Below are 15,996 nucleotides of genomic sequence, written 5' to 3' on the forward strand. Positions count from 1 at the left end.
AATACAAAATAGAGCGTTTTATAATTGGTAAGTTGTCCAAAACTGATCATTGAAACTCTTCCTGTTTATTTTAATGACCTCTCGCTGCTCCCGCCTGCAGGAGAGGCGGAGGTCAGCGCGGAGCTGCAGTTCCCCGTGTCCGACACTAGGTGCTGCTGCTCGGGAGGGAAGTGTCGCTGCTGTGTTGCAGAGGAGCAGAGATAGCGATGTGCGACGTGGAAAGTCAGAATGGCTTTTATATTCTCCTCCGCGGTCCAAACCAGACTCAGTCAGACCAGTCTCTCCGTTTTCATGGGGACTTTAAACTGAAATGTAGCACAGGACCAAAGTGAGCCGCCACTTTTGCGTGTGTCAAAGGAGAGGTCTTCGTCATGGACGAGGGTTTGACTATTACATTCATATCGGTGGCGATGTTTGTTGGCTGTTTTGTGCTTGGATTCATTCCACTCTTGTTCACACTTTCTGAGGTAAGTTCCTTTTTTTTTTATTTAGAGCTCAGTGTGACAGACTGCGCTTCTTCTTTTTCTGACTGTGTCACGGGGATTTGCTGTAGATAACGTTACTGGTTATGTTGCTATGCTCTTATGAAAGTGACTGGTGTGAAGTAGTGAGGAGGGAAAAAGCCCCAGACAGTGATCAGCTGATGTCCTCATGTGTGGACTGACTCTTGTCTTTCAGAGAAGCCTGCAGTTTGTGTCCACTCTCGGGGCAGGACTGTTGTGTGGGACAGCACTGTCCATCACCATCCCAGAGGGAGTGGATTTACTGCAGGAGTCATGGAGAGGTGAGCAGTAGCACAAAATACACTGTAGGTTCCTCTGACTAACTCATCTGACATAAAGACTTGATTATACATAAAAAATAAATGATTATAGATCACATTTAGAATAATATATCAACCTGGAAATATCTCTTCTTTACAAATCAAGGACCCTGTTTCATAAGAAATGTCTGCATTCGTTGTACTGTTCACTTACACTCACAGGCCACTTTATTAGGTACACACGTCACCCAATAAAGAGGCAGATGTGGCATCTGTTGTGGTCTGCTGCTGAAATGACCCGTGGACAATCCGAAAAAGAAAACCTTAAATCTGCTTTAGCATGGCTCGATGCACAGCATAACAACATTACAACTCAAATCAAGCAGCACAGACTCTCTGGGACACATTGTGTGAATATTTCTAAAAAAAAAAAAAAAGATGTATTGAAAGTGTTAGACGTTTAATAATATTTAGAAAAGCATTTTAGAAACGAGGATAAAAGGCATGAATATGTGCAATATGGCTATAGTAATTCTTGGTACTATGATAGTTCATATTTTCATACTTTTCCTGGCTAGGTGGAGGTTTATTAGTGGAAAATATAATCAGCTGAAATATGCTTGAATAGGGTGTAGAGACTGATGTGTAGATTATCACGACCAGTTCAAAAACTCTTCTTTTTTTTTCTCCAGCAAGTGATCCATAATATTTGAATTACGCTCACTGGCGACTTGAAAAGATGTCCTGTGTACCTAATTAAGTGGCTTCAAGGTTTGACATGTTGTGCATTCTTACCATAGCAGTGTATTAGAGTCGACGTAGCCTTTTTATCATTTCTATCTAGTCTGGCCATTCTCCTTTGACCTCTGGCATCAACAAGGCATTTTGCCCAGAGAACTGCCACTCACTGGATTTTTTTTCTTCTCTTTTTTGGACCATTCTGTGTAAACAACGGTTGGAAGATGTGTGAAAATCCCAGTAGATCCCAGCTTGTCAGGCACCATCAACCATGCAATGTTCACAGTCCCTTTTTCCCACATTCTCATGCATGGTTTAACCTTTAGCAGGTGGTCTTAACCATGGCTTCATGCCTAAATCCACTAAAAAGCTGCCATTTGGTTGAGATTAAAGAAAAGCTTTAAAATGTAAAATAGTCCAGAATTATAATTACGTATATTATTAGTCTCTTTTTGTTGATTGTCTCATGGATTTTAAGAGGAGATTCCTTTTTATTGTGTGAAGTGGATCTGCGTACATATGTATGACACTCTGCATCTGCATCTCTGCCTCTTTTGTGTGCATGTGATCGAACGCTGTCCCGGTCCTTCTTCTACAGCATCCTCCGCCTTTGATGTGCCATCTAGTCTGAATAGCAGCGAGGGAAACGCCTCCTCCACAGAGAAAGGCCCTCCACCTCGTTTCTTCATTGGTGTGGCTTTAACATTGGGGTTCACCTTTATGTTTGTCGTGGATCAGATTGGAAGTTACATTTCCACGCGAGGTAAGCAGGCAGACCTCTAGAACCAGTTTCCCTTGGCAGAAAGGCAGCTCCACCTGCAATTTTGTTTTCTTATCACATATCCCGTATTTTATTACAGACCAAACCACCTGGTTACCTAACACCGCTGGTGTCACAGCAACATTTGGGCTGGTTATTCATGCTGCAGGTACAAGTTTTTGTGTTTGTTCAGGTTGGACACAATGTCTGAAGAAAGTGCAGGCTTTAAGCATGAATAAAGCCCCAGAGGCTTTGAAGTTCTCATGTGACTCAGCATGTGATTGCGTCACTGAATCTTTTATGCTTCAAATCACAAGAGCTTTACTCAGAGTTGACCTACCGCGGGCTGCACCAATATTTCCATTAATGATGTTTTTGTTTGCATACAGCTGATGGCTTTGCTCTCGGTGCTGCCGTGTCCACGGGTCAAGTGACCGTGCAAGTCATCGTGTTTTTTGCTGTGATTCTACACAAGGTGAGGTTCTCTGAAAACCAAACATAGTTGTACTGGTCATGAACACGACGTCATTAATAAAAAGTGCTTACTCTTATTTCCTAGGCACCTGCAGCTTTTGGTTTGGTCTCCTTCCTGATGCACGTCGGCCTTGAGAAGAAACAAATCCAGGGACACTTGCTGGCCTTTTCAGCAGCATCGCCTGTAGTTGCCATCACCACTTACTTCATATTACACGCAGTAAGAATGCAGCTGAAAGACAAAAGATGCTTCTCAGAGTCAGGCAAGGATCTGCCGAATTGCAAGGATTGGATATCATGATCAACCGCTGCAAAAAGACTGTCCTCGTGTGTAGGATTCTTAAAATCCTATGAATGACTGAGTCCTTTGGACAGAGGATTTACAAGGACACATGTTGTTGTTTCCTGAGCTCAGCAGAGGAACCCACAATCCTGTGTGCAAATGCCAGTAAATGCCACTATTAACTGACATTAATATACAGCTAGAAACCACAAACCTACTCATAAGCTGCAATGGCTATGTTTGTTAATTTGCATGAAGGACAGATAAAATACTAGAATTGTGCTCAGGGAGCAATGGGGGTTTGGTACCCTGCCCTTGACCTGTCCCAGGAATCAAACCAGTGACCCTCTGGTTATAAGCCCAATTCCTTTCCACTTGGTCATGAGCCTCTTTTGTTCCTGCTGGAAAAAACGGTTCGCTCCGATCTGGTCATCAATCTATCGTCAATCAAACAATGATGCACACACTTGTTATTTTGTTCCATTTAGATGTTCCCACAATGCAAGGAGTCTTGCTTTATCTCTGTAGGACCCAACTTAAACAAATCCGCTCTACTAAGGGAAGATCCTTGACTTTGAGAAGCACCTTATATTTCAATATCGTACAGTTGCAGTGAGTGTTTCTATGTTGTTATTGTTATTCTTATTATGTGATGCAACGTGTTTGTGTCTGCAGTCTGGCAGTTCGCCTCAGAACCAGCTCAACTCAACAGGTGTGGGAATGCTCTTCTCCGCTGGGACTTTCCTCTATGTGGCCACGGTGCATGTTCTCCCCGAGATCAGCAGCAGCAGAACAGACCAACAGTCCTCCGGTCTTCAGCAGCACGCTGGCGCTCCACCAGAGATCCACCATAAACGCCATGTAGGACTCCTGGAGATGCTGACTCTCATTCTCGGAATCGGGGTCCCGATGGTACTGGCTCTTGGCTTGCATGATGACTGAGAAAGGAAAGTGCTAAGGGCACTGTGTTGCCTTACCTGAGAGGAAAATGATGTCAAACAAGTTTCTTCTGTGTACGGCCTGTAAGGGGTTAGGTTATACTCTTAGTCAAACCTCACTTTGAGTCCAGCTGTTGTTGGTCCTTCAGGACTTTGCTGTAGAATCTTAAAAACAACGTAGTGTTGTCAGTGAAATGGTTATAGTTAAGGCGGAGGACAAGGCATGTGCAGCGACCAAATACCGTCAGTTACAGATGATGTGAGATGTGTGCATTTTTAACTCCTTTGTTTGTGAAGTGTATTTTTTGTGCAACTAGTTTTAAAGAGTTGTTTCTCTGTGCAACTGACCAAAGTTATTGGATGCATATTAGAGCAAATACTGAGATTACCAAGAGGGAGTCTCACTTAATTTGTGCCCATGATAGTTTAAGAAATAGACACGTCTACATTTCCAGTAATAACAAATAAAACCTTGCTTTATAATAATTGATATTTGATGCTTTAAGATTTCCCCAATGGGTATATATGCCTTTCATGAACTACCTGTGAGAAGTGGACACACACAGAACAATCATATCAATGCTATATACAGACAAATATCAAGACGTTTTGTGCTTGAAAGTTAAATTTATTACTTGATATGCGATAAAAATCTCCTTTTACTATAAAATTAAAAGACGTTTTGAAACATATAACACTGCCTTCACTTGCTAGTTTATGATTTGCCATGTTCCAGAGCAGAAGTGATACTTTTACTGTTGTTTACATTCTGCGTTGTTTACTTTTCCTTCGTACTTGCAGTGAAATCATTCTAAATAGGACCTCCCATAATCTTTCCTCTCTTCTCTGCACTCCAGTTACTCAGAAACTCAGAACACTGACATTAGTGGCATAACTCGTTCTCCTCAATCTGAAAACTCAACCTGCCCCCGATTGTGTTTGATCTCAACAATCTCACCAGGAAGATAAGGTTATATTACCACACAGTAACAAGCTAAATTGTGCAATTCAAACCACACAGCACAGTTTGCATTACCCTGACAGGAGGCCCCTGCACGGCCAGGCCGCACGACCAGACATAACCCCAGATTAATTCGATACAAAGGAGAAATTGGTATAAAAGGGCAATCTCTCCCACGTGGATTCATATCGAACCGCACTTTGATCCCTCGTGTCGTTACACTCCTGAATTCACTATTGAAATCCGGCACATGGTTCACTGAGTGACAGGTTTTGAGCCAAAACAACTCTGTCTGATGATCCATGACATGTAAGGGCCCTCTGTGGTGCTTGATTTTTTTAGAATGCCCAATTATTGTCTGCACTGCTTTACAGCTCTGAAATCACTGCAGCTTCTCGTCATAGACTGTGACTATCTGAACCAACTCAAGCCCTTGACAGATGTGGAGTCATCCTGAAGTCAGGATGGGAGTAAAACCTTTGTTTCATAGTTTCATGTGGCTCATGGAGGCAGTCAGCTGAGCCTGCAGAGCCATCTGATGAAAGGTTTGACTGTGTGTGTGCTGCCTCACTCTCTCCCTCATGTGAAAGGAGGCTCGAGCCAGCATCTGCCCCTCCAGCAGTATCTGGTCTCGCTGTCTCCGCAGCCTCTCCCTCCTCCACTCCTTCATGGAGATGCAGCTCTCTCTGACCTTCCTCGTTGCCTCCTCCTCTCTCTGAATCCTCTCTCTGAGCCTCTGGTGGCAGAGCCGCCTCTGTTTGTTGCGTTGCTGAAGCTGCTGAGCTCGACTCCTGAGCCGGGCTGAGGAGCGCAGAGCTGCCTTCTCCATGCGCCGCTGGCTCAGTTGAAGCAGGATCTGCTTGTGTGTGAGCTGCTGGACGCTGTGTAATTTGGACCTCAGCTGTGCTCTCTGAACCTGCACCTCTTCCTGGGCTGCCCTCTCATGCAGCTCCTTCATCCGTGCCTCCACAGCCTGCGTACGTTTCTCACAGGTGTGCTGCAACTTCTTCTCAAGGGTGCTCCTCACCTGTGCCTTCTCTTCCTCCACTTGCTGCTTTATCTGCTGTTTCAGCAGGATATGACGTAGCAGCTCCCGATGGTTTTCCTCTTGGAGCCTCCTTCTTTCGTTCATCTTCTTTAGTTCTTTGCTCCTCCTGGCCTTCTCCTCCCTCTCCACTGCTAGCAGTCGCTCCTGCTCTTGTTCCCATTTCTCTGCCTCGTGTTTCTGTCTGAGCAGCTTCTCCTGGTAGTGTTTGCGCTGATCTGCCTCTTTCTGTGCGGCCTTTAACTTAACTCTGTGTTGTGCCTCCACCTCTTCTTTCAGCCGCCTCCAGCGATCTTCTTGCAGCATCACCTCCTGCTCCATGTGTCCTGCCTTCTCTTTATTTTGATGCTCCCTCAGCCTCCTGCGTGCCTCCAGCTCCTCCTGCCAGCGCTGCATACTTTGCTTCAGTTTCTTCCTCCTGTTGTTCTCTGCCCGCTCCCGCTGAATCTCCCTCTGTCTCCGGGCCTCCTCTCGCTCATGTTCCTCCTGCTGACAGAGCTTCAGGCGCGCTTGTTCCTCCTCGTGCTTTACCAGCATGAGAGCTGCTATCTTGCGGTCTCTCTCAGACACTGTGACACACATCTCCCTTTTGATGTCATTTGTGAACCTCTCCACCTTCCTCTCAGTGGCAGGAGAGTGTCTGCGGTTTCCCAGCCTGAAGCTGCAGACTGTGCTGTGGTCTGGTTCTCTGTTACCAGTAGTTGACCTGCTCACAGATTTGCCTTTAGAGCACAGCTCTGCATACGGGATGGACTGTGTGTGCACTGAGTGATCCTTCAGTTTGGTGAGAGGCACCACTTCCAGGCCTGACACTCTGTCAGAGCCAGGCCACCTGTTTCCCTGGATAATCCTCTCCCTCTCTTCTCGGCACATTTGTAAAAGCCTCCTCCTCTCCTTTTCATAGGATTCGTGCATAACTCTCACTGCCTCAAGAGGCACGTCATTGTTTCCCACAGTCAACTCATTCAGAGATTTGATGAGGAGGTCAACAGGTTTGATACCGAGACGTGCACAGGACTGCAGAGAGCGGGGGCTGGTTAAGACGTACCGGTTCCTCTGAGCTTCAGGCTTGTCAAAGTTGTTAAGATCCAGATGAAGTGCAGAAGAGGTGGATCTCTGCTCCATCATGTAAACTACAGTTTACAGTTTACACCTGGATGAAATTCCGCTGCTTCAGTCTCAATGCTCCTGTGTTCCAGCACAATCCTCAGTCAATCCACGGTGGAGAGGTCATGGAGGGATTAGAGCTGCCTGTGTGTTTTCTTCGGCTGTAGCAATGCAGACATAAAGCAAATAGACACTTCAAATGTTTACGCTTAATACTTAATAATGAACATGTTTTTTAAACAAGCACATGAGAATGCTGAAAACTATTTGACCCATATTTCCATGATAAAGAACAGTCAGCCAAAACACGAATAACAATAAATCAGGACCGCTATACAAAGAAAAAGTTCTCAGATAAATATTTCAAAGCATACAAATTTAACGTGTACGCATTTTTAATGTGAACTTATAAGTATGTGATAAAAATGAAATTAAAAAAAGAAAGAAAGAAACCGAAATATACCTACCATATTAAACTTCATTCATCCATGAAAACCCATGTAAGGAGTGAAGTTGGACAACTATCAGCTGGAAGAGACAGGCAGGGGCACTGCTGGTTACTATGACAACGGTGTTTTCAAAAAAGAAAGAATATAAGAGCGGTCTTAGAGCACAGATACCTCAGAGACAGACTGGAGCGCCATCTACTGTTACGTACAGCTGGGATGACCAGTTCATTGGTGACGCCATCACGCAGCCATTACGCACGCATCTACTGAAGATAGTTTCCCCTTCGACAGGACAGCCCGCTGAAGGAAATGAAGTCTGCTTTTTAAATCACACACTGTAAAACAGATGTGATTATTTTACTTAATGTGCGTACAAAGAGTGTATTACACAGTTGTAGTGTAACCGAGCGCCACTGTCAAATTATCAGTTCACGTCCAGTGCCTTGATAAGGAACCGACATTTGTTATGCTGTGATGGTACATGTTTGTTTTTTTATTATATTTTTATGCAGGAAGCGTTCAGGTATGGCAATATTCTCAAAATGATTCAGCCGCTGATTAGCTGTTTTGACGTAGAATTAATTTGATGACATCAGAGATAGTTTATCTTCAATTCAAGTCATTTATTTACTGATTTTATTGAAGTTTTTTAACTGTAAAACACTGTATGTTGACAAACAAGGGGCAGAAATGAATTGCTTAACTGACTCGAAATATGGCCATACAACAACAGTGTTCAAAAAATAAATAAAAAATGATCATAATAGAATAAAATGTGGCTTCGTTTAAAAACAAAAACCCAAAACAAAACGAACTTCGTCTTCCACGATGACGAGGTTAACATATTTATGGCGCACTCCTGCGTCTGTACGTTAGCAGGTATGTTGGCGTTATTTAATTAGTAATCTGTTGACGTTTTAGAAGAAACACTAGATTACAATGTGAGTTTATTTTTGAACGTGGTGTCGTGGTGACATGCGCGTGGACAGCTTCAATGATAATCTAGGTCACTAACGTAACTGATTTTGCTAGCTAACAATGTGAGAGCAACATGATGATACAATGTGCAGTACTTCCGTTTTCCGCTGTAGTTGCTGGTGTCGCAGTATCTCGCTTCTGTTTTGGTTTCTGGAGTTCCGCTTTTTTATTGTGTTTTATTATTATTATTGTACCTCCATTGGACGTTTATTGACGACACGTGAGTAGATTTTCTTTGACGCCACGACACTTTTCCGCGAAAGGTTAACGCGGCAGTAACACGACTTTAGAAGGTTACTTTAGGTTACTTCCTGGAACACACGCAGCACAACTCCATTAGGCTAATGTGTTCTATTTGATTTAAGTCGTGCAATATTTATGGTTAGTCTTTGTAAATGAGCCAAAGTTACAGACTTGTGTCTTGACTTTGTTAAACGCACTTGACATCATAGTCAAACAGTCAAACATCGTAGAATAACAACACCACTAGAATCGCCTCTCTACGCTTGTCCCTGGTGTTTACAAACAGTCACACCGTTTGTTTGGGTTTGACTCGGCGTGTTTCCTTCTCACAACAACACGCAGCTTCACCCGCCTATTAACTGAAGATGGAGGGGGACAGAGGCAGTGGAGACGAGGGGAGTCATCAGCAGCAGAATGGCCGTCCCGGGAGAGGAGGCCGTCAGCAGCATAACGGGGAGGACGGTAACACTGCCTTCACCCCATCAGACCTGCAGAGCGACGACGATGACCCGACTCTCAGGAAAGCAGTTCGGAGCAGATATAGAGACCTTATCAACAGCATACAACGTGAGTGAGACTGCCAGGCACTTAAATGTTGTCTTGTTTGGTAAAAGTTTCTTATTGTACATTCTTGTGTTTTTTCAATAGAGAATAGAGAGGATATGCTGAGTCCCTCCAACAACAGACTGACAGAGGTTTTAGAAGAAGCAAACAACCTTTTTAACGATGGTAAGTGTATTCTGAGTAAGGATGAGCCCATTTGATGCCTGGTATTGGTAGTGGTCTTATACTGGCAAAACAATTGGATCTTGTTTGTTCATTCATTGTCTCATTGTCATCGCTTTATCTTCCACATGAGCTGGAGCCAATCCCAGCTGACATAGGTCAGGGAAAGCTCATAGGACAGGTCGCCAGTCCATCGTAGGGCCAACATACAGAGACAAACAACCATTCACTCTTACATTTAGAGTGTCCAGTTAAGCAGACAGAAAGGCCCTCAGTTGAACCAGGACGCTAACTGGCATCCTTCTTGGAGATAATAACACTAGCCACTACGTCACAGTGTACCCCATCCCATCATTGCATTGGATACCACAAAGTAAAGTAAAGTGTGATACAATCTGTGATCATATATCCTTCAATAACCACTGTTAATATGCTGTAAAGGGAGATGTCCACCATCACTATTAATGACTAGGACATGAGTGAGAGCGGCACATGTCTGCCACGCAGTTGGAGATGTTTTTTTTAATTGGCCAATTGTCGCTTGATGGTAAACGCAACAATGTTATATTAACAATTAAGTTGTTTCAAAGAGTTTAATAAAGTACTGATATCGGTCTTGGATAGAATTCAAGGTTGTGATAATGGTATTAGAATATTGTTTGAAATTTTAATTCCCATTAATTAGTTGTTGGTTTTTTTCCTCTTGTTGAGTGTCATTTCACTTCCCCGCACACATCTATTTTTACTCGTACATGCGAGTATAACACTCAGACTGTTGAGCCCTGTGAAAGCAACTGGCTTCTCAAGCATAATGTTTGCATGTTTTCCTTATGACTGATTGTATGTACCTGGGATTGTAGTATCCACGAAACAACCCTTCATGTATGACTCACTTAGAGATGTACACTATGTTAGAGAGTTTGATTTATCTCTGTTCTTTGGCAGTGCGGCAGTCCAGGGAAGCAGCTCTGGATGCCCAACTCCTTGTTTTGGCCACAGACCTGGGAAAGGAGAAAGCCAGTCAAATGTTAGCTGAGGGTTCTGCTTTTGATACCAGCACTTTTGCGGAGCGTCTTGTGAGTAATACATTTATTTGTGCGGTATATTTAAAAACAAGAAAAAATAGCAGCGAACAATTTATGTGTAAATATGCATCTTCAACATATTTGGCAAAAACTTGTAAGTAATAAACTGACACACAAGTAGTATGTAGGTCTTTTTTTTTAAATCAGTTTTGTAATTACATAAAAATCGCAATACCTGGTATTTAAGTGTATTACACAGATTTAACATGCTCTAAGAAATCCAGCTTTGTATAACTTGTTTCCCAAGTCCCAAAATATTTATTATATAATAGCTTTGTATCACACTTTGTATCACAGATTATTTTTGTTGTTGTTGTTACAAGTGAAGCAGCAACATGATAAAAAAAATGTTTTTTTTAAGTATGTTGTATGTTAAAAAAATAGAATGCTTTTGTCTCTGCGTCTTTGACAGTTGTCATTCATGGGTCTAAACCGGCTAGAAGAGGACGAGGACGAGAACAACGGAGGGACAGCTGATGGCTACCTTCCCCCAGATGCTTGGCACAAATTAGCCAGAAGAGCAGAGTGCTGTTTCAGGACAGCACCGTCCTTCCACTTCATGTGAGTGTATGATCACTGATCTGATTTGTGTGTAGTTGTAAGAGGTACTAACACGTTATCAACACTGACGTACATGAGCACGGTGATAAACCTAATTAAATGTGTATGCTGCCAGAGCAAATGTCCAGCTCCCAGGGCCATTCACAGAAACAGCAGTGTGCTTGGCTACATGTTCAGTGAACTCAGTGTTTATGTCAATGCCTTATACAATCATGCTTCAAAATATCTTAACTTTTGTGATGGGATTTGATCAATCATGGTGTCTGGATGGTTTCAAAAATCAACATAATGCTGTATTTAAAAATCAAAAAGATGAACTTAATTCGTGACAGACATTTTAATCTGTTATTAATATTTGTCATGTAATTATAACATTTTCTTTACCCTGCGTGTGTTCTTTCCATCAGGAGGGGCTCTTTCCACGCAGAGCCTCCACCCCCAAAACAAAAGATAGCACGGCAAAGCAAAGCACCCAGCAAGCAAGCCAAACGGGTGATGCCCACTCAGGTAGCTACACTTGCACGTCCATGACTACAGTTGCCAACGCCACACGTGACAGTGTCAGATACATGTGTTACTTACTGCACCATGTTGTCTCTCAGCTGAAGAAAATGGATGAGTGCCAACAAGAAGCAACTGAGAAAGAGGTGGAAAGGATCCTGGCCTACCTAAGGGGTTATCACGAAGATGATCGTGAGTTCAACATCACAGGCGCTTAAAAAATCTTCACTGTGTAGTTATTATTTGCTCACCGGTCTGTTTGCCTTTCAGCAACATCGCCAATATTGTACTACGAGTTTGTCATCGACCCCAACTCTTTTTCCCGGACAGTAGAGAACATTTTCCACACATCTTTTCTAGTCAGGGTGAGCTGCCTATGCCGAGGTTTGTTTAAATTGAGCTTGACTGCCCTCTAGTGATTGTCAGTAGATGTGATGAGTAGGTGTGACCTGTGTTACAGGACGGTTTGGCACGGCTGTATCTAGATGATGACAAATTGCCTTGTATAGGTGAGAACATGTTACACTTAGTCGTATTTTTCTGGTTGGGAAATGGCAAAGAATATGTCTCTAGATAAAATTTGTGGGTTTTTTTTGTGTGATTCAGCACCTGTAGAGGAGGGAGATGTGGAAGCTGGAGGATCGTCCAGCCGTCAACAGTGCATCATCTCCATATGTCCACAGATGTGGAAGGTTAGCAAGTTCAAGCCTGATCACAAATGACTTATTCTAGCAAAAAATATAAGAAAACCATGTGATACTATCTTTGTGTTATGTCTTAGGTCATCATTTTCATTATTTCTGTTCTTTTCCAGGAGCTCATAGAAGCCCTCGACATCAGCGACACAATGATTCAGCCTCCTTCCACACAGAATGAGTGAGGGACCACATCACTTTTTGTTGGCTGAATCCAAAGTTGTTTTTAGGTGTGTTGGTTGTTTTATAGTTCTTATATACTTAGATATTTGAATAATAAAATATAAAAAGCAAAAAAACCTAATGCAGTTTTTATTTGTGCACATGTGTAAACAGCCATATTGTTGATTTATATATGCACTATACTGTATATATTTCTAATATACAACTATATCCAATTTTATAAGTAGAAAAATGGTAAATGAAACCTAGTTAACTGACCACGCTTGTGCATTAAATGCAGCCTTAAGTAATGAGCAGATCCCATTATGTCATCACTTCTAGGCAAATGGCTGGCGCTCTGCATTGTGTAAGTACTATTTCTATATTTAAGTCCAGATTTAATACATTTTATAGGCAGATTGACAAACATTACATGCACATTAACATTAGTAGACAGGGTTTATGTTCTGGGATAATAAAATTTATAATAGCAGCATAGAATATCTATGTGTCTGTATATATATTATATATCTTTTTACCTTTTTCTTCTATTAACTTTGTTAGAGTGACTAAGCAGTGTACACATTTCAGTATGAAGCTGGATGTTTTCATATACATGTATATTGTTCAGATATTATTTCATTTTATATTTAAGGGGCGCAGGTTTTACTAGGAGAACCTTTAGTTGATCCTTCTGTCCTTACTGGCTATATTATTTAATAGGTTAGAGCTAGTGTGTGGGACAGGGAAACAATCGACATGAGGAAGCTCTGTGTGTGTGTGCGTGCGTTTTCTCCAGGTTCTCCAGTTTCCTCCCGCAGACCAAAAAACATGTACATTTGAGGATTAGGCAAATTGGACACTCTAAATTGACTGTAGGTTTGAGTGTGAGAGTGGATGGATGTTTGTCTCCAAGTGACCCTCATGTGGAGGATAAAGCAGTAGAAGATGGATGGATGTTACTTGAGGAACAATTTCAAACAAATATTTGATTTGGAAATAAATACATGGTAACATTGTCTCTCTGGCCTTGGGACAATGCTGTTTTTTTGTTGTTTTTGGCAGAATTACTCTTCATCTCAAATCCGTATCTTTACCTGAGCTACCATTTGCACTTCATTATATTCTCCTCAGCCTTAGTCTTCCCTCTTCTGTAAGGGTGGCAACAATCTGCAATTGTCACCCTTCAGGCATCGTTAAAACTCAAAAGGTTTTTTACCATTGACCATGCTTAAGGTCACATTGAACCTTTTAATTCATGTAGTCTTAGCTGTGTCATTTAATCTTTCTCTGTGCTCCTGCTCTATTTTGGCTCAGTGAACTCCACTGTGATCAGTGATCAGTTGGATGATCACACTGGCAGCCTCGTGTGTTCTCAGTGAGATGATGCTCTACCATCCTTATCATCTCCAGGGTATTTTAAAGGCGCAGGCTCCCTTTATGCTGCCCATCATATCTCTCTCTGAGTATTCCCTCCCTCTAAAGCAGTGGTCTGAACCCAGGCTTCATACTATTAGGCTGAGAAAGAAGAGCTTCCTTTTTTTTTTTTTTTAGACATTTGATTTGATTAGGTCCTTATGTAATGTAGATTTTATATAATATAATTATATATATATATATGTCACAGGCGCACCACAGGAAACGCAGTGTAGAGCATTTGTTAGTCACTGAGGCTCACACTCGTACAGACAGAGAGGCGTGCACGCTCTCAGTCCACAGCAGAGCAGAGCGCTGCCTGCTTGGGCAATGCTAAGCCTGGCTGATAATGATGCAGTTCTGCAGAAAGGTGCTCTGTCCGCCGTGTAGTGCCAGGGTCACTTCACCAGAGGACATGGAATACAAGATGGGGAGCTGCATAGGAATCTCTCACAGCCAGGTAAATGGAGCAGAGGCTGACTGCAGCATCACATCAAAGCCTGACACTGAGCGGGGAGAGTGTGCAAGAGGAGGTAGCTGAGTGGTCACAGGCAGAGGGAGAGAAGGAGAGACGGTGTACTCCAGTGGGGGGCGACGTCGGCAGGGAAAACAAGCTGTGCACATAAGGAAGGGGAGAGAGGGATGCTGTTTGTGGTAGAGGGAGGTGGAAACCATTTTCACAAATCCTAAAGACAATGGCTAATAATGTACACGACTCATTTAGACAAAAACCTGAGGGACCGTTGGGAAAGACGGAAACCTGCAAAGGCAAAATGGGAGAGCAGTGCTTCTACTGTGATATCTGTCAGAAGCAGAGCTGATCAAATCAGTGTTATTTATAGAGATGATAAGCCTGCTCGCTCCCCACACCGAGCACTCAGCTGTGATCATGGCAGATAACACTGCATACAAAATGCACACAATAATGCTAAGATCCATTGGCATGGTTGCATTTTTTTTATTCTTTAATTGTGGTGACTATGTTTCAACTGCTGTCTGCACATGTCAGTCAAAGACCCACATCAAATCAAAAGATACTACATGTAGAATTGTAAATGTATCTCAAAATGACATGTTGGATGAATGATAGAGGATCTGTAGTCTCTTTACATTATCAGACAATAGGCTGTTGGGTGGCCTCACACCTTGTTGCATGGCCATGTCTGTTTACAGTGTTGCCCTAGCTTCCCCTCCAGCTGACCGATTGGCCTCCTGAGGGGGACACCACAACTCCACCACCTTTAGCCCCCCCCCCCTTTAAAGCTGACATGGCTTCCCCAGCTCCAGTTCGAGCTCCTCCCTCCCCGCCCTGTCCCCACTTCTGCCTGTGCCCTGTGTCCACCACCACCCTTCGTCCTTGTCTTCTTTCCACTCAACGGTGAGATGCAAATATAGCAACAGACTCCTCAGAATAGGGGCCTGGAAACAAACCGTAAACAACAGAGTAAAGGGGGTTCAACCATAAGGCAGAAACTGCGTGAGGAAAAGTCTGTTGTTTGCAGTGGTGAGTAGTTCAGTGTGGTGCAGCATTGGTACACATTTGTATTATTTGTTTGGTAAATAATCATCCTTCAGAGAGAAGAGTAAATTAATATTAAAAGCGTGGTACCTGTTAGAGCTCCTATTGATGTTTGTGTGCCGGTTGTGCTTTTAAAACATATTGTTTGATGCAGTGTGATGTTTTTAGTGTGTTTATTACACTGCCTGGTCTTCATCTTCTGCCCAGTACGTTTAGCTGATCTCCTTTTGTCTCTCACCTTGTTGAACTGCTGTGATATTTTCCCAGAGACTCGGTCAGGATTTGTTTGTGTTGTCCAAAACAAGATTAAGTTGTACATCAGGGTGTTACAGCATTTGGCAATGAGAAAACATACAATGTCATATAGTACTCACATTTGCGCCGTTTGTGAAACACTTATATCAACGCCCTGTATTCTGTGCTACTGAAAAAACTAAAACATAAGAGATGTCTGAAGGTTGTGCTGCTGGTGGGGTTTTGTGCCAGTGGAGGGGTCACATGTGGGGCAGGAAACACAAACCTCATAGGTGTTGAGGCAAAGACATACAGAGCTCATCCAAACCCAGTAGTGCTTAGTGGCGGACTCATGTTA

At 42.8% G+C, this 15,996-nt stretch overlaps 3 protein-coding genes across 6 annotated transcripts; 2 read left to right on the forward strand and 1 right to left on the reverse strand.

Moving 5' to 3' along the window:
• Window positions 1-160: 160 nt before the first annotated feature.
• Window positions 161-4,651, forward strand: LOC122781726 (zinc transporter ZIP9). Its single transcript, XM_044045689.1, has 7 exons — window positions 161-467; window positions 679-784; window positions 2,100-2,264; window positions 2,362-2,430; window positions 2,651-2,736; window positions 2,821-2,955; window positions 3,694-4,651. The coding sequence occupies exons 1-7, from the start codon at window positions 372-374 to the stop codon at window positions 3,958-3,960; spliced, it is 924 nt and encodes a 307-aa protein (XP_043901624.1). The 5' UTR covers window positions 161-371; the 3' UTR covers window positions 3,961-4,651.
• Window positions 4,652-4,681: 30 nt separating this feature from the next.
• LOC122781723 (coiled-coil domain-containing protein 177) lies at window positions 4,682-7,738 on the reverse strand. 2 transcript variants are annotated; one of them, XM_044045685.1, is made up of 3 exons: window positions 7,690-7,738; window positions 7,537-7,597; window positions 4,682-7,230 (listed from the first exon to the last, which is right to left on the reverse strand). In XM_044045685.1, exon 3 carries the CDS (start codon window positions 7,088-7,090, stop codon window positions 5,402-5,404), a length of 1,689 nt encoding a protein of 562 aa, XP_043901620.1. In that variant the 5' UTR covers window positions 7,091-7,230; window positions 7,537-7,597; window positions 7,690-7,738; the 3' UTR covers window positions 4,682-5,401. The 2 variants fall into 2 exon arrangements, with proteins under 2 accessions (XP_043901620.1, XP_043901619.1); XM_044045684.1 differs by having other exon boundaries at window positions 7,537-7,708.
• An 83-nt stretch (window positions 7,739-7,821) lies between these two features.
• nsmce4a (NSE4 homolog A, SMC5-SMC6 complex component) lies at window positions 7,822-12,606 on the forward strand. 3 transcript variants are annotated; one of them, XM_044045688.1, is made up of 11 exons: window positions 7,822-7,995; window positions 9,082-9,306; window positions 9,388-9,468; window positions 10,411-10,541; window positions 10,963-11,111; window positions 11,519-11,618; window positions 11,714-11,804; window positions 11,883-11,977; window positions 12,073-12,121; window positions 12,219-12,304; window positions 12,427-12,606. In XM_044045688.1, the coding sequence occupies exons 2-11, from the start codon at window positions 9,105-9,107 to the stop codon at window positions 12,490-12,492; spliced, it is 1,050 nt and encodes a 349-aa protein (XP_043901623.1). In that variant the 5' UTR covers window positions 7,822-7,995; window positions 9,082-9,104; the 3' UTR covers window positions 12,493-12,606. The 3 variants fall into 3 exon arrangements, with proteins under 3 accessions (XP_043901623.1, XP_043901622.1, XP_043901621.1); XM_044045687.1 differs by lacking the exon at window positions 7,822-7,995 and adding an exon at window positions 8,318-8,397; XM_044045686.1 differs by lacking the exon at window positions 7,822-7,995 and adding an exon at window positions 8,444-8,716.
• Window positions 12,607-15,996: the final 3,390 nt, after the last annotated feature.

The sequence above is a fragment of the Solea senegalensis genome, linkage group LG15 (genome assembly GCF_019176455.1).
Source record: "Solea senegalensis isolate Sse05_10M linkage group LG15, IFAPA_SoseM_1, whole genome shotgun sequence".
NCBI classification, from domain to species: Eukaryota; Metazoa; Chordata; class Actinopteri; order Pleuronectiformes; family Soleidae; genus Solea; species Solea senegalensis.